This window comes from Notothenia coriiceps, unplaced genomic scaffold (genome assembly GCF_000735185.1).
Source record: "Notothenia coriiceps isolate Sejong01 unplaced genomic scaffold, NC01 NC01_scaffold00000339, whole genome shotgun sequence".
Taxonomy (NCBI): Eukaryota; Metazoa; Chordata; class Actinopteri; order Perciformes; family Nototheniidae; genus Notothenia; species Notothenia coriiceps.
Genome location: NW_011333040.1, coordinates 6,147,787 through 6,166,552, shown reverse-complemented (window position 1 = coordinate 6,166,552; position 18,766 = coordinate 6,147,787). Strand labels below are relative to the sequence as shown.

At 42.0% G+C, this 18,766-nt stretch overlaps 1 protein-coding gene across 1 annotated transcript in view; it reads left to right on the top strand.

Annotated features, from left to right (window-relative positions):
- Positions 1-18,766, top strand: part of LOC104950353 (nuclear receptor corepressor 2-like) — a 145,294-nt gene that overhangs the window by 58,369 nt on the left and 68,159 nt on the right. The window contains exons 2-5 of the mRNA XM_010776869.1: positions 3,152-3,347; positions 4,166-4,281; positions 11,911-12,088; positions 16,577-16,759. Coding sequence (XP_010775171.1) covers positions 3,243-3,347; positions 4,166-4,281; positions 11,911-12,088; positions 16,577-16,759 — 582 coding nt within the window. The 5' untranslated portion in view covers positions 3,152-3,242. The remainder of the gene's footprint in view (positions 1-3,151; positions 3,348-4,165; positions 4,282-11,910; positions 12,089-16,576; positions 16,760-18,766) is intronic.

Genomic DNA, 18,766 nt, shown 5'->3' with positions numbered 1-18,766 from the left:
CCCTTCGTTGTGGACCTTTAGGGTCAAGTCGTCTAGTCCCGTGTTGTCCTCGTAGGCCAGGGCACCGCCGATGTCGGGGAAACGATCTTCAATACTCCGGAAAGAATCCCACCAGACTCCGTTGCCCCTCCAACAGCGGGATGTCCTTGTCCTTTTTCCTTTTCGTTATTTCAAGCGATAAAAACTCTCGATCTTCTCTCGAATTATTGATATTTTTGGACGCCCTCGGCGTCAAATGACGGCAAGACGCCCCCCTGGCGGAAACGCTGGTCAATATCATGAGTTTTGTTCCGGGATGCTTCGATATCGATATCGGCCGATACTAACTCTCCGCCGATCGATCGGTGCTCTCTAAAAATGCCGATCGCGAGAGCCGATCCCATGACGTAAAATTATGACGGGAGAGGGAGAGAGGAAAAGAGAACACTTCCGCTCATTTCTCCTGTGTTATTGTCCAAAGTGAATGTAAACTTGAATAATGTACTTCATTTGAATGTAATAACTATGTTGGTTGTTGTTTGTGGAAGCGCCAGTGAATGAGCCCCATTAACTGAATTTTAAACATCACTTTAAATGGAAGATCCCCATAGGCCCCACCCACTCGATCGGATCGGCAATCGGTATCGGCCGATACTGATTCCGGTGATTGGCCCCAAAATTGGCGATCAGAGCATCCCTAGTTTTTTTCATCTAGAACTTCACTAGTCTACTCAATCACGTTAGCACCTCCCTTTGTGTGGTCGGTTTATCTAGTCTCTTTGTCTGTCTCTCATAAAGACAAGTATACACCAGTTCTTTGAAAATATTTCAAGCCACAGTTTTCAACTACCCTACACAGATGAAAATTATTTAGCCAATATGAAAACTTTAGCAGTGTTTTCTATCTCCTGTCCTCTCTGAGGATTTTTACAGAGCGCCTCTGTTCCTTAATGCCAGAGCCGTGTTCAGCCTCTTGTAAAAGAGCCTTCTGCGTAACTGAAATCAAGTAACACTTTGTATTTGTGACAGTGGGGCAGGAAGCAAGGATAGATAAGGCCTCTCTTTGTACAGTATGAAGAGTCAGACAACAGAGACTGGCACGCTGGCACTCTACCATAGGTTCTATTATACCAACAATGTAGGCCTGAACCTTGTGGTGTTCATTGATCCAGTAATGCTTGTTTACTATTTGTTGCAGAAGTGATTACTCTACATCTAGGATGGGACCTTCAGGGGCCTGGTATTAGCTGACCTGGTGTTAGCACTAGTGAGCTAGTGTTACAGTTTGTCGGTTACCAATGTATTTAAGTTCAACCAATTGTTACATAAATTGTAATTTCCCACAATAACCCACTGTGCCTCCAAATAGGCTCATGTGGTTGTGACAGCACTGACATTTATATAAACACTACCACAGATTCCAAACAGACAAACAGCAGTGTTGTGTCAGTCCTACACCGCATCTATGACTGGTCTTTTATTTGGATTTTTAAATAAATTTGTAAACAATTTATTTTATAGCAATCTTACATTTACAGATTGAATATCAAATAATCACATCTCAAATGTTATAAACACTCCTTGTAATGATGGTTAAGTAATATTGGCCTTGTTACTGTTATTATTCTTTATACAAAACAAACTGATAGAAGTGGGACATTACATTTTGTTTCAAATCTCACTCATATCTACAAACCAAAATGGTTCTACTTTTTTTTTATGGATGTGGTCCCAGTGGTGGTGGCTTAGCAGTACACCTTAAGCACTGCTTGTAAAGATTTCAGTCATTGCCATGTTGTGAGCCCATATTTCTGCCAAAGTGCCTGTTGTGTGGCTTGTACAGCGCTGAAATGTGATCTATGAGAGAGGCGTCATCAGTCAGAGGCTCCTACAAATGGCAGGAGTCCTAATTTCTTTGATGGCAGGAGTCACAGGGACATATGTCACGATTACTACTACTACTACTACTACTACTACTACTACTACTGCTACTACTACTAGCACATGCTTTTTAAGTGTCTGAGAATGGTGCTATAAAAAGCTGACCAGAGCTCATCATTGTGTCAACATTTAATTTTTGTTGAATTTAAAAACCTTAAATATTATACAATAAGGCCATAAGCTATTGTCATAGATTTCCCTTTGTCGTGTGTGTGATGTTATCTGCATGGTAGGGCTGTGCGATTATGGCAAACATTATAATCACGATTATTTTGGTCAATAATTGATTATTAATTAGTTAAAAACGATTATCCATTTACTTTGAAAACATACATTTATTGAAAAAATGTTTGGAACAGTATGATTACCCTTTATTTTTTAATTAAAAATAATACATAAAAAAAAAAAAAGAATAATCGTTTTATTTCCATTACGTTGTTTTCGTAATCGTTGCAAGCCAAAATCGAGATTAAAATACTATTAATTGCACAGCCCTACTGCATGGTCACTGTCAGAGAATTATGGCAATTCATTTTTTGCCTCATTATTTTCACTCGACTTACTTTACTTCCTTTCTTATTTCCCTATTTATGTAAACCATAAACATATATTCCCTTAGCTTTTACAGAGAAAGTAAACATTCAGTGTGTTACATCAGGTTTGTGCCAGTTTTGACTTGTTTTCATTCTTGGTCAATATGTTGCACCCTTGTAAATGAGGTCGATATAGTTTGCATAATGTCATCTGGAGTTAAAATCTAGTGCCTGACATTCATGGACTACATATCTTTCTGCCATTGAGTTATTTATGTTTCATGTGAAGCCCCATTAAAGTCAGTATTCTTGGTTTACGGGCTGGCTGCTTGACGTGTCTGTCTGTGAGTCCTCAGTGTGTGAGGACAGTGAGCTATTCAGTAAGCATTGAAGGGGGGGTTCAGTCTAGCAGGTGCAGGGACTCTCACTACTTTACTAGGAGAAATGGAAGGGGGAGCATCTGTGTCAGGGAGGTGATGACATTCTGATATCCGGAGCAGACAGACACACACTTTCATCTCTAGCTACTTCAGAGGTGCGAGCCAGAAAACATCAAATTGTTCCCGAGCAACCGTCACACATATTGCACAATGTTTTATGCATTGTTCTTTTCATTTAGGAATGTGGCCAAAATCATGCCACCAGGGTTGCTCAAGTACAAATAAAGTCTCATGGCAATTTTTTCTCTTTCTCCGCAGGTTGATGGCTAAGAGAAACAGCTAATAATGCACAGCATCCGCTCTGCAGACATACCGACTTCCTGCCTGTAGAGGAAGCGGCTGTGCCAGCATGTCCTCTCATCCCCAGTCTGGGCCACCAGGCCGGAGGACTGTGGACACACGGCACCTCCCAAACCCCGCCAGTCTACCACTACAGCTGCAACGGGCACACACGGTAAGCGGTCCGGTACACAATGTGTTTAAGGGCTCCACATGAACTCATCAACTTCCCTTTTCCCCGAAACCCTTTTGAGAGATTTGACTGAATCTGTCATTCTGGTTCTGCCTGCTTGAATATTTAGTAAACAGGGCATTACTCTAATCCACTGGAAAGAGGCCTGACCCCAGGGGCCCCCACTGGTGTTTTTCCAACAAAAACTTTCCCAGGTTGCAATGTTATGCACACAGAGCTGTTCCCTCATTAGATGTACAAGTTGACAGTTCATGTTGACAGCATGGAGACACATTAAGGCTTTCCCCATTATTTCCATAGAAATGTCCTAATTATCAAGATTATGTTCTTCTATGTATTGGGGGCAAAGCTGTCTGTGCTTCAAAGAACAGGCGGCTGTCTGATGTACAAGTTCACTCAGTGACCTCCAGTGTTTGCAAGAACTTTTTTGTTCTTCTTTGGCGGGAGAAGCCAAGGCCTACCCCCCGGGATGTCCACAGCTGCACCTGTAGTTAATCCTAGCACTCCCTCTTGTCAACACATTCAGGGTGAGATGAGGGTTGACTGGCTGTATCCCACAATCCCTGACTGGCAGAGGGGAAAGCTTACAGTAGCGGCATGGGTTACCCCACTTGTGTGAGAAACAAATGGAAGGAGAGCGATTAATGAGCGCTGGAGAGAAAATAGTTGGATATTACAGAAAAAAAAAGGCAGGAAGTGGGGTCAAATTACATGAAATTAAAATGTTTTTATTCACTTTGCTCTTTGCATCATTCAGAAGGATGGTCCATGCTGAAAACGTGTTGTTGTTTGTCTTGCAGGAAGTGGGACTAGTTGACTTCCACTCTCATCATGCCAGGGACTACAGCTCCCACTTGTCCCAGCCCCATCGCCGCCGGCCCTCCTTACTCTCGGAGTTTCAGCCCGGGAATGAGAGGTCAGTGCACCAGGCTCATATATAAGATATATCCTCACTAACAAACATCTGATTGCCATTTTTTAAGTCTGTAGATCGTTTTGATTTCTTGTGCCTTTTAGTGTTGCACGGTGTACCGATACTTGAAAGGTACCGCGATACCCTGCCGTTAAAAACGTTACGGTTCCTCCGTCTCATTAGTATCGGTGCTTTAAGAATGACGGGGGAAAGTACTCCGGTGAGAAAGCGCTGTTTTAATAAGAACCGTGTGTGTTCAGCGCTCTGCTTCCAATCACTGCACTGCAGCCGTGCCTGCAGTCCCTCTCCTCTCAAGCACGCTCTAAGGTCCTCCCCTCTCTCGTGCACGCGCTAGCTGCCAGAGCATGTGAGAAAACGAGAAGCATGGCTGCAAGTGGGAGTGCAACTGCCGCTGCGCCTCGGCTTGTTGACAAAAAAGACGCCAGAAGCGAAAAACAAAAAAGTTGTTTATAGATGATGCTTAATTGTCATTTATTTAATGTATTGTTCTCATTGTTTAAAAGTTTGTGTTATGGTTATGCTTCTGGTGTTAAATGAAGCACATTAATTACATTTAAGACTGTTTACCTTTTTTAAAGAAAAGAATCGGAATCGCAATTCTTGACTTGGTATCGGTATCGAAACCAAAATATTGGTATCGTGACAACACTAGTGCCTTTTCATTACAATGTATTGTGTGCGTTTGGAACAAGTTACATAGACAAACACTTTATTTATTCTATTGTAATTCATTCCCATGCATGCTGAACAGAGTAATGGTAGCCGTCTCCCCCTGTCCTCTCGCTCCGTGCGCTGTCAGTAGTGAGCAGCCAGCAGCACGCTGCTCAGTGTGGGAGCTAGTATTATCCAAAACAAACACCTTCACATTCTTGGAAATTGATACTGATTCATGAATAGCGTTATATAAAAATAATAATAGTATTAGATAATTATAAATCATTGACTCTATTTCAGGCCTACCTACATGGTATGGAGTTTTCTATAATTTTTCTCTAATATGTATGGACAAGATATTTAATATTTGGTTAAAGAAAATGTCAATAATGTGTATATGCTGTTATAATACTTAGAAAGAACCAACATCGAAATCAGCAGGTACAATTAAGATCAGCCTAGAAAATAGCAATTGGTGTTATTGTAGTACTGTTTAATATATATATATATATATATATATATATATCTTTTGAAAAAACATGGAAAACTGAAAGGAAAAAAAACAATAAAAATACATTCCAGCCTTATATATGTTACATGACATATATGGTTCATATTTTTTTTTAATGTTAGATGTATATTGTGATGTTATCTGTCAGTTAACGTTAGTTCTACATACCATTCACATACAAATGGCAATGTTCTCCCTTCACTGTGGTTGTCCTTGTGTAGTCATGATGACTGAAGGACAAAGCCCGCTCAAAGGAAGCGTCATGCAGGCTTCATTTTTATGCAGTATTATTCTACTAAAGCCTCTGCCTGTTAACCCTCCCCCAGTGTAATCCTTGTGTATTCCGGGTAGGCTGTGGTGCAGAGGACTAGTGCGTTGGTGTTCGGATCAGGGGAGCACAGGTTCAAACCCCACTGCAGTCAGCATGTGGTTGTGCCCCTGGGCGAGACACTTCACCCCAAATTGCTCCTGTGGGGATTGCCCACAGTATTGAGTATGTAAGTTGCTTTGGATAAAAGCGTCTAACAAGTCATATGTAATGTAATGTAATGTAATTGGCATCCACAAGCTGTTCCTATGCAATGTTGTGTTAAACAGCTGTGCGGGGCAATGGAGCTTGCAGAGTGATGCCATCTTCAATAGACCAACAGTTAGTCAGGCAAAGCATTGTATGTATAGGACTTTCCCTCTGGAGACTTAGGTCTTGTACCTATCAAAGTTGTTTATTATTTATGTAGCCATGCTTTTCTGAGGATGAGTACTTGTGAATAATTGATGTGCATGACATTAATTTTGCATGATGCACAGAGGATAAGTCACAAGAATGTTTTTCTCTTCAGTTGATTGTCATGGTCGGTTTTCTTGCATGTGTTGAAACAGGCTAGTAGTACAACATTCCATTTGAAAGGGTTGATTTTCCCTAGAAAACCTATAGGTACTATAGGTATAAGTGACATTACCAGTATGTTTTTTGTGAAATGTGGGGCTGTCGTTCATATATTATAAAATAATTTGTGTTCCCCTAGCCTCAGAGTAGTAACAGCAGACAGCAGATGGTAGAATGACTTGGTCACACACTGTGTTGGCGTCTTTAAGTATCAATCAGATGGGATTAGGGTTTTCAACATGTATATGCCAGAGATGTGTGTTGTTCCTGTTTAACGGTTAGCTTAGCCTAACTGGGTAATGGATTTATAGAGAAATAAACACCACCCTGTGACACACCAGCTCCTGATTTCCTGACACCCTCCGGTCAATCACTGGTGCTTTGGCAGTCGCTCTCAGACCCCATTGGCCCCCCAGAGCGTTCCGTTTGCAGATCTATCCACCTTGCGACCCGTTATCGTTTGCGGGGTCTGTTTCCGCGGTTCCGTTACGGCCTCGTGTGAACAAACGGGCTTAACGAAAGAGAAAAGAGCGGATACAACCCGTTTCGTTCTCTTGTAAACACCGCCTCAGTGTACATGATGCTGTCTGTGCAACACAGATGCCATGTGAGATAGTGGAGAAGTGAGGCTGTTTTTCAGAAGATGAGAAATAAACTGCCGGTCTTGCTGGCAGGCTCTGTGGACAGGAATTCTTTCAGTGGAGTATATCAGGCTTTCAGCTTTACCTTAGAGGGCAGTCTGAGGCATTTATTCTATGTTTTCATTCAGAGTCTGAATCAAGTTATTCTTACCTTTGCAATACTTCAATCCATCCTCTTCTCAGATGTGTGCTTGTCCTTCAATACATCTCAGTAATTCTGCAAACCATGTCTCCATTTGTAGCAAGCCCAGGCTTGTTTCCATTGTGTTCCACAGAGAAGAAGCAACATGGCCCTTAGAAGCTGCATTTTCCTAAAAGGATGGCATTATTACTTTCTTAGTATGATAGATCTAAGTAGCAATCTTCTCCTCTTGAATTGTACTGGAGTGAAGACGAGGTGATAATGTACTATTGAGTTAATGCTCAAATATACCCTAATTACAGGGCGGAAAGTAGTGTTAATTTCGTTGACTAAAACTATGAAGAAATATGTTCGTCAACGACCTTTTTTTCCATGACGAAAACGAGACGATGACGAGACGGCACCGACGGCAGTAAACAATAACTGTAACGAAATCATCATGCAATATCATTGACGAAAAGTGACAAGACGAAAATGTAGTTTACTAAATAAAAACTATGCCAAAATCTCTCTTTACTTTCGTTGACGAAAAATGAGGAGACGAAATATTATCAAAGATAACGTTACATCTCTGATAGTCAGTTTTTCTCCCAGCAGTTCAATTTCCGGTGCTGCGGCTGGGCAGCAGCTGTGTGTCTGTGCTGCGCGCGGCGGTACATTTGAATTACACCGGGCAGCGGCACACTGTGAATTGTCAGGAAGACTTGGGTCTAACGAACCTTATTTAACAGAAAATAAAATGGCAACAACAGGGTTGGGAGCAGTGGTCGCGTTAACCGAATACCCGTTTGAGCCCATGCTCACTACCATGAGGCGGAGGAAAAAAGCGAATGCATTGTTTTATCAGAAGGGAAGCAATGTGGCCATAACACAGGTAAAAACACCACAACCTGACCTGATACTCTCTGCAGAGCTGCATTCTTAATCAACCTGTGTTTTTCATCAAATAAGGACAAGATATAATCTTATTGTGAAATAAATTTGACTAAAATGACAAATTATTGGTTTTGGCTAGACTAGTTTGACTGAAATGTTCTATATAATCTGATGACTAAAAAAGACTCAACCGTTTTCATTGACAAAAAGTAGACTAAAATAATTTGTTTTCTTTGACTAAAATATGACTAAATTGCTCAGACTTTTAGTCGACTAAAACTTGCCAAATTAAAAACAGGATGAAGGTGACTAAATATGACTAAAACTAAAAAGGAAATTTAACACAGGACTAAGACTAAAACTAAATTAAAAAAATAGCTGACGAAATTAACACTAGCGGAAAGCCTCAACAGTATAATCATTGGTGAGCCGCTGTGCTAGTTGTTTGTTTCATCCTCTTCTTTACTTCAGGCAATATCTCAGTCACTCCGCCTCTTCCCATCTGTCTGAGGCTACTTGAGAAAGGGAGTGAATACATTTTATGGCAAGAATAACAACACAGAGAAACCACTTAATGTCTGCCTGGAACCGAGAGAACAGTGCAAACAAAACTGGTGCAAAAATGCTAAAGGGGTTTGTCCAGTAGCTGTTATTATGTTATTTAACCGTGCACTTGAATGTAGTAAATGGGTATCAAAAATAGTATTCAGACCTTTAGTATGTGTGTTCTTAAAAATAAAAATAAATCAAATATTTGCACAAATAGGTTTCCCCTTTACTTTATGTATTTGTCGTGTTGCTGATTGTATTAATCCCTGTCGAGTTTACTGACATAGCTGGACATATTGTTGCCAATAATAATCAACAATGGTTTGCAATAGTATTTTCTAAAGAAGAGCCTTTTGAATTCTGATAAAAATGAGTTTATTATTAGATTATATTATATTAGAAAATTAGATTATCCATCTAGGAATTGATGAGTTTTCCAACATATGCACCCTTCTAGAAAGAAAGTAACCTTTATTTGTATCCATCATTAAGCATTTGAGAATATCCCTGTCCCCTGCTGTGTGAGTAATAAGAGTTTTTGTTCAGTTAAATGAAGAGAAAAGTTGAGAGCTTAAGTTTTTGGCACACATAGTCCCTCCTCTTTCCTGCGCTTTCTTCGTTTCATTCATCCCAGCTGTGGTGCAGTAAGGCTGGCTCCTCTCTCTGCTAGCCATCCCTGCGCCGTGCACAGCTGTGGGGCTATTCCTCCGGGGAACAGCCAAGACATTGGAAGCCGCGCAAAGTTCGCAAACGCCATAATGCTTTCACAATAACAGGCTGCACACATGATCTCTGTTCCAAACTACTAAGAAAGTAATGGAGCTGTTGTGTTGTGTTGCCCCTGTCCTTGTCCCCCACCTCCCCCCACACACGCACACACGCACACAAACCACCACCACCTCTACACACATCTCTTTCTCTCATTCTCCAGACAAATCCTCCCCAGGGATCAGAGTATTCTGCACACTCACAAGAGGGAGAGGGAGAAAGAAAGAGGGGGAGGGAGGGGAAGATGAGTGCAGAGGGGGCTACAGCTTGATGATGTGATTATGTAAGTGCCAGCCCTCTATGGAGATGAGGAAGTGTGTCACTGAATGAGTGAGAAAAATGTGTCCGGGGGGGGGTGGGGGGTGGAGTAGTCACACGCCATCTGGGTATTCATTTTGGCACCCTATTTTTCTGAGGTACTATTAAGCCAATCACTCTGATCAATGACTTTGTTTCCTCAGCACCCCATGACACCTCTAACATGCAGATTTAGCCCATCATATTACATAACAACAGCATGACATATCTCTTATATAAATCTCTTAGTGGATGTTGGCGATCGTTTCACCAAACCACCAGCAGCACCCAACTCAGCAGAGACAGGCTCCATGCTCTTTGGCACATAAAGAAACAACACACTAGGCCATTGTGGGCCTGGACCAGCAATTATGGTTGTGTTTTCCCTCTTCTTTTCAGAAGCCACTTCCATTTTGACACTGGCAGCAAAGTCACTGACTTTCTGGCATCTGCCTCCAGGGCAGACTTGAAAAACTGTCCTAAGAAAGAACAGAGCGCCATTTACAAGTGGGCTAATAAAATCTTCTAAATCTAAGTGCAGTTAACATTCAGAAGCTGTCATTTGATTGCACACCACGGATCCATTTTACTGGTGCACTTTAGCGTGATGCTATCCACCGCCCTCCAATGACGAACACATGCAGAATGTGGTTTATACTAGCCCCACACATGCAGCACATCATGAGTAGATCACGTTACAGTATGGTGCGTTCCCCTCCTCCTGCGGCTGGTAATGTAATTGTTAGCATTCCTAGCCATCCACATCACTTCTAGTTTTGGGGTACAGTATAGGGAGTGCCATAGCTCCTACTGTCTCAACAAAGCACTTATCTTTGGCTTTGTGTGCATGTATGACCATGTTTATACTGCTAAGCAATTCCTGCTAAACCCCATACTCCACTATATGCTGCTAAATGTAAAACCATTAGATGGTAGTGTTACAGTGAGTCACCATTTCCTAGCTTCCCTTTCTCTCCACTTTCCTGTACTGAGTGGACAATTACATGTTCCTGCTTTGCTGAATAAAATGGTTTTCAGTGATTACTTTATTATACATTTTGAACCAAATCAAGCCAGCTGGCGATGGTTTGTGCCTTGAAAACAATGGTAAAGACCAAGTGTTGCCTGATCTCCACCTGTATCTGTCATCTTGGGCTTTTATACAAATGTTCTTTGTGTTGTTAACCTGTATTAATGGGATTAGGTTATGCCAACATGTTAAAACAAAAAATGCTACAAGCCTTGCCTTTCGCTGAGAAGATCAGTATTGTCTCACTTATCGTTGACTTCTGTCAGCTCCTTTTTGACTTGACATATTATTTCAAAGTTTATTATTTAAATCTTTTTTCCATTGATTTGACTTGCTTTGTTTATTGGCATCCAGCTTTTACTTTGGAAGGCTTTATTTGTTCCAATACTTAGGTCTGGTGGTCTTGTATTGGATAGTCAAACTTCACATACAACTGTTTGTTCCTATTTGGGACTTCATCAGTTTAAATTGACAAAAACACTATTAGACTTATTGTCATGTTGGAATTAACTGCATAATACATCCAAGACTAATGGGAATTTGGTCAGTCAATGTTTCCCGAGGTGCAATGATGCAGGTGAAACACTAATGGTTAAAATGGCCTCATACTCATTAGGGATGGGAATTTGAAAGCAAATGTATATTCGAATATTCGACCCCCAAAAAAACGGTTAACCGATTAACCGAAATGTACATATCCTATAAAAAGAAAAAGAAAAGTGGGATGAATGTTATCCTCTTGTTAGCTCTGCCCGCTGTGAGGGACCGGTGAGCGGAGCAAAACACACCTTTAGACTATACACATTTAGCTATTGCACTGTCGTATACATTGAATTATTCCATTTGATCATATGTAATCAACTTAGGCACCCCTCCCCAAAAAGTTGCTGTTTATTGTAAACAATTACTATAACACATATTCATAACTCATATTCGAATACCTGAATAATTTTGAATATTCGGTTAATCGTTCCCATCCCTAATACTCATAAGGGTTAATTTTTAACAAATGTCTTTTTGCAATTCAGATTGCCATCAAAATGCTAGTGTGGCTAAAAATCTGATTTGAAACATCAATCAAAGAAAATACACTTCTTAAATTGGGTATTTCTAACTTGTATGTTTCTTTTATTAGCTGTTACATTAGAGACAAATCACTTTTTCTTTCAATAATGGCTGCCTCTAGCTCACTGTTCATCTTAGTCTTTCAGTTGCTTTAAATGCTTTTCTCTGATCTCCTACGTTTGTATTTTGCAGAGGGCAAGAGCAGCATATTCGCTATGAGCACATTTACCTGCCAGAGCCTAGCAACCAATCAGAGGTGGAGTATGCAGAGATCAAACGACCTCGCTTGGAGATGGGACCGGAGTCTCTGATGAGGCCTTCATCCCATCGCCCACAATTACCCATGGGAGGGGCTGAGGATATGTCAAAGGTCAGTAGGCACTATAACATACACTGTATAATATTGACAGTTCGCAGTATATCAGAGCTCGATGGTGACTCTGAAAAACATGAAGTACTTGGCTGGACTTGGAAATGTATGGTTAATATGTGATAATAGAGGACTGGGTGTATCAGCATTTGAATTGATACTTTTTGTTTTACAGACATATTTATTGTATTCAAATATAAAGGAATTTACAAATGATCGTGCCTGCTGACGAGGAACAAAATCGGATCTTAATAATCACCCTAAAGTCTAAAGAGAAAAAAATAAGCACTGTAAGGCATTAGGCAAATCCTTCTCCTATAAATGTTATGAATGAGCCCCAAATCTTATCAACATTTTCTCTTTAGCCAGGAATTGTATCAATCCTTCAAGCCAAATGTGCCTCCTAAGTCTCTTAATGGATTTCCATTTTTGTCTACTATTAGTAGAACAAAATGGAATAGAAAGAAATACTTTTGTCAGTATGTACCAATATTCTAGGACACCATTGTTGGTGCTTTTAGAAGTTGGACATCTAAAAGAAGATTTTGAAAGATTAAAATGTATATGACTTATACATGGTTACCCCTTTTCTATCTCAAAAATATAAAAACTTAATTATAAAAATATATTTTGTTCTCTGAACAGTCTTCCTATTCTCCTGAAAGGTGGATTTAACCCAGCAGAAGTCCTAGAATCAGGTTCTGCATTGCAGGAGCTGGAGCTCTGTGAGCCGCAGTGAGGAGAATAAGGGAGTTGTGAAACTGCAATTAATAAGTAATTGAGCTGACCTAGATTTCAAACGACCGAGGATGAAACTGTGAAACTGCACATCAAAAAGGCTTGCTTGCACTGTAGAGCTGCTGGTGGGGAGGCGTTCCTGACATTACACAGAGTGCTTCCAACTGCCAGGGGAGGCAGACAGCCAAGGAATGGTAAATAGATACACCAACAACAGAGAGTACAGGAAAAAAAAAACATTGACCCTTAAGCTAGCAGGAATGCCAGTAATTCCCCTCAGAGCAGAGAGAGCCGTAAACCCATTACATAAGTCATGTCAGAGGCAATCACCGCACGGAACACATCTACCAAATGATAGTGGGGATGGAAGGAAAGATCCAGCTGAATATAAGGCAAAGGGCGAGTGTAGAGGCACCGAAAGAGGTGAAAAGGGAAAGGGAGGAGTAAGAGACAAAGACCAACAATAAAAGAGGGAGTAGGCCAGTTGTTTAAAACAAAGCTGATGCTTGTATCATGACTCACTTGGAAGGTGAATCAGGGAAGAACGGCATTTTGTTCGAGTACACCATCGTACAGTTATCTAGATATTTTGGTTATACAGGGAGTAAGACCAGGTTAGAATTCAAGACTTGTTTACACAGGTGCTCGTAAACATTGTCCATGCACGTGACAGTTTCCTTAAGGTACAATAAATTGCTCTTTGAGTGAGCAAAGTAGACTAGTAATACACCCTGTGTCTGAATGTCCCTATGTAAGATATCTGGCCCTCCCTCAAGATTAAAGCCCAGCCAAATAAAAAGGCAGGGCTGACATATAGTCAGTATTAGCTTATCGGCATTGGTGTAAAGGACTTCCCTCTATCAGTTGATCAATCGAGTCATTGGCTGAGATGACCCTGAGACAACTCGCAATCAATTAACTGCACTTTTTCTTTTGCTGCATCGGAGAAGAGGAGCACTTTAAACTTTACAAACCGAGCATTGTCTCTAAACAAACAAACCACAAAACTAACTGTGATGAAAGTGGAGATGGGTAAGGGAAAGCGGAGAGCAGTGCTGACTGTCAATGAAAGCGGATAGACTACTTTTGAACCAGACTTATGTACAACCTCCTCTACTGCTGTCCAGCGTGACTGAGTGTTTTGCTGAAAGCACTGTCAGCAGCCCGGCAGGAGGGACGCTCTGCGGCAGGATTGTATAACTGAACAACGACCTGGACACATACTTGAACTTGACTCTTACAGTGAAAACATCAGACTAGTGTAAGCATATATAAGTCTTACTGCAGGGGGCTGAATATTATTTTTCTGATGGGTCGACAGGGTGTATTGACGTTGGCAATATGTTTTTTGATTCTTTTTACACGTACACATTTTATGTTTTGGTTCAGAAAAAGCATGAACCATTGAAACAAATACATATTCCAAAGACAATTGTTTTATTCAGTGGTAAAATGGAAATCTATGGAACTACACTTGAGACTAAAGTTGCTGCTCACATTGACAGCCAGAGATTACTCTGTGACGGCTGTCATTTTTAGTCTTAATATAATCAGCTCTGTATCTGAATCAAGGACCTTTATTGACACTAGATGTTGAGTGATCAGGGACGAAACATGCCAGCAACCAACTCGCTTTGGCTTGAACAAAAATCTCAAGTAGTGTTTTTCTTTGATTCTTATGTTAAGCAAAGCATAGGACAGCAGTGACATGTCATATGCCACCAAACAACACTCAAAGATTCTTCTTGTTGCAAAAAAAAAAGAAGACAAAACCCAATGCACAGAAGTAATCCATATCTGTCAACTTGACATAGAATTGACAATCAGTCATTGGCTCAAATAACTACATTAACATTTAAAAAAAAAAGCAACATCAGTCTGCAAAAGAACAAAAACAAATATTTATATTTTCATCAAGGCCGTCAATACTCCTTACACTGGTTAATCTCAAGTACCGGTAAGTTTTCTTGTTTAAACCATGACACACGTTTCACTCTTAATTTCAGTTCTTCTTCCCAGTTTAATATGAATTGCATTTTATGACTAGATTCAACATTAAACCTTAGCAAATCTTACCTCAGTCACCTCAGTTTGAGCGGTTTTGTGCACCAGCTGTTGTGTACTGCATAAGAGCGGGACTGATTTCCGAAGAGAGAGACCATTGTGAACTTAGATGCACCTCTTAGCATTAAAATAGGATGTCTACGGCTTTATTTAAGTGTGGCCTGGAATGCATCCACTTAAGACTACGTGACTTAGTGCTTATGAAACAGAACACATTTACACAGACATGCTACAGCACCCAGGGGTAATTTAAAAAAAAACCTGATGCATGCACAGCTCGAGACATCATTCAGAGCAATGTTCTAAATGTGACCCGGGTCGCCGAGGTCATTAAAAGATGTAAGCTGTGCCTGGCCAAGGGCTTAGCGATTGGCCTGTGACCTTTTCACTCTATGTCACAGGTGTAGTAGCTGTTGATGTGCTGCTGTACTGTTGACAAGTACAGAGGACAGTGTAGGGCACAAGACCAGAGGGAAAACTAAACAGCCTTAATGCAGACTACTACGTACCATCAAATCCCTCATGGTTAAACACACCCTCTAAAGTTAGCACGCACTAAACTGTCCTTGAGTTTGCAGTAGAACAAAATGGCAACAGTAAATCAAAAACAACACTGATGTTGCTGCCAATAGAAAACTGTGGCAACTAAGGAATTAGTGAAATAATTACATTTCATATAAACATACGACGCTCATGAAATCCTATGGATCATTCAAGGGCGTCATTTTATAAAAAACTGAGCCATGCCAGAAGCTATTCTCTTTTTTTTCTTTCTAATGTGACCATGCAGAAAAGTGGATTATATTTGTCTGTACATCCAATGTGTTTTATAGAGTAAACAATTACACCGTGGACATTGTACTGACCAAACATCTAAGGGATTCCTCAAGGAAATAATCGGCAGAGTATTCAGTCATTTGGGAAAAACCATTGGTTGCTGCCATTATCTGAGGGCCGTTATAACAATATGATTCCATTGAGCAGTTTCCAGATTATTGAAAACACAACATGCATTCAAAATATTAGTTAGTAATAGTTTGAATTGTTTTGATATTTAGATATTAAAATTGTATTCTCAGATCATGTTTACCTTAACGTTGGAGTACTTGGAGGATCAGTGGTTTGATAAATCGCTTTAATCGCTTTAAAAGCAAGGCAGTGTATTGTGTGACCGACAAACCTTTACATTTTTATGCCAGACATGGCTGTACTATTCTTTAGTCTTGCCTACATCCTCAAATTTCACATTTTAAACAAAGTCTCTTAAAAAGAGCCATCTGCCAGTGCTCTTGAGCATAATCCATTAGTTTGGTCTAGTGACACTGAGGCACTACTACGACTTTACTAGTAGAATGAATCACTGCCGTCTCTTACCTTACCAAGGAATACACATACTGTGTTTATTATTTTTGTAGTGTAACCTCTAGGCCTTTTTTAATCAGAGATAAACAGGGAAGTATTTGACAGGAGAGGAGGGTGCAATGAGCAACTTAATTAGAATCAGTTTTTAATAAACATTGTATAGCATACCACGTGGAACATATTGCCCTTTGCCTCATTCCCTTCTGATTTTAATAACACATGTTCATTTTGTTTGGTTGATGTATTTCTTTGTGTGAAATGGATCATAATGTTATCCTTTTGATTACATCTAATCATGTCCCCTTTACCCCTGTGCGTCTGTAGGACCGTGGGAGTTCCATGGGGAAGCTGGAGCCGATCTCCCCTGTGAGCCCGGTCCATATGGACCCCGACTTGGATCTGGTGCCAGCTCGGTTCTCCAAGGAGGAGCTGATCCAGAACATGGACCGCGTGGACAGGGAGATCACCATGGTGGAGCAGCAGATCTGCAAGCTTCGCAAGAAAGAGGTTAGCACCCCTATGGATCTGCTCGTACATTATATTGTCTTTTATTGATATGCTCTGTTGAGAGATTGCAGAATCTCAAGTGTTCCTTGCTTATTTCCCTCATTTAAAGTTGGATTTGTGTATCTCTGTGGAGGAGTTCTGTGTTGGCCAGCTGTAAATGCATTTTGCGTTGAAATTGATTTAAATGACAAATGTATATTTCTTCCCTAAATTGTACTTGTTTTACCGGCTACATTTTGGGCTTGCCCCTTTAACACTTATCTGCCAATGGCAAGACAGACACAGGACAGTGCTTGTGTTTTTAGGAGTAGTGGCATAGACTGTACAGTACACACACTTAGATGCAGTGTTCACACTAGTCATGAACGGTTTGCACACGGTCTTGCAGGCTAGATCAGTGGTTCTCAAATGGGGGTACGCGGACCCCTAGGGGTACGTTGGAGTACTGCAGGGGGCACGTGAGATTTATTCTATGTTAATGAAAAAAAAAACATAATTAATGCATTTAAACAAACTACTAATAGTAGATTAACTACTTTATTCAAAAGTGTACAGTAATTCTGGATAATAAAATGGGATAAATAAACGGGGGGCTCTCTTTTCCTCTCCCTCTCCTGACAGCCCGTGAGTCTCGTGCAGCTCTCTGAACCTGTAATAAGTGACCCGACAGTAAAGAATACATATATTTATAACTAGTTTAGCTAGTTCCAGAGTAGATAAACTAGCTAATTGTGTTAGGCCTAACTCTTAGTGTATTTTGCTTCGCTCAACGGTCAGTCACAGCGGCGGAGCTCTGATCCGGAAGAGCTGCGTGTTCTCCGTCAGCAGCAGCCGATCTGATCTCTGATCTCTGATCCCTCTCTCGCGGGGACTCTCCTCCAAGCTGGTACAGACGCAGCTGGAGCGACACGCGGAGGAGCGGAAAAGTGATGGAGCTGCCGCGAAACCAGGCAATGGGACGCGAGGATAGCGCGCGGAACCCGAACGGCGCGCGGAAAGACCTGGCAGAGCGGAGCTGTCAAAGCTGCAGCACTCGCGGTACGGTAAGTAGCCCGGGCACCCAAACGCGCGAGGCCCTGGGACAGCCGGAGAGGAAGCCGGAGCGCGCCATAACCTTGCCTAGTACCCCGGGTACCGTAAGAGCCTGGCTCAGGCGGAGCCCGCGCGAGGCCTGGACGGACCGGAGAGGAATGGCGCCGAGTGCAAAGTGGAGCTGCAAACCGAGAGCCTGCCGGGGCAGACCGGGAGAGGGACAGTGCCGAGGAAGGAGGGCCCTACGACACGGCCGGAAGGGCCCCTTGGGCCAGGAAAGGAGTCTCCGTGAAAGTACGGGCGGCGGCGACACGGAGCGGACGCCGCCCCGTAAGGAGGAAGGACCGACCCTGTGGACCAATAGGTGCCGGCAGCGCGAGTCTGCGGCCGAGAAGTGGCCTGACCGCCACACTACCGGACAGAACGGTGTCCGCGGGACGCGTCAGGGCAAGGCCGTGGGAGGTGGCGGCGCGAGCCCCTGCGGGAGACACCTCGGGATGGGAGAGACGCCGGGGAGAGGAGCGTGGCCAGGCAGATGTCCGGCCGGAGTGGACGGTGAGATGGGAGGAGTCGGGGACAGCCACGAAGGAGGCCTGCGGTTCCTAATAAACGGCACAGGACGTTAAGACCCCCCCGACACACCCTGGTTGGGAGGGATTATGTGACCCAGGTATTAGGTGTGTGCCTTGACACCCATCCGACGATTAACAAGGGTGGTGCCTGTCAAACACAGCAATTGAGTATAAACACACGGAAGCGACTGAATGAGAGAGAGAAGGCCGACGCTCCGGTGTGTGTAGAGAGATAAACGAGCGTTTATATATCAGAAAAGTGGAGCAACGTGGCGAGGGCTGAGGATAGAGCGCGTAATCGAGAGAGACTATTCGTCGTCGGTATTGTATCGATCTTAGCATTCGAGATCACTGAAACTATCTAAACCTGTAATTTGGGCTGCACACTATCAGATTGGGCTGC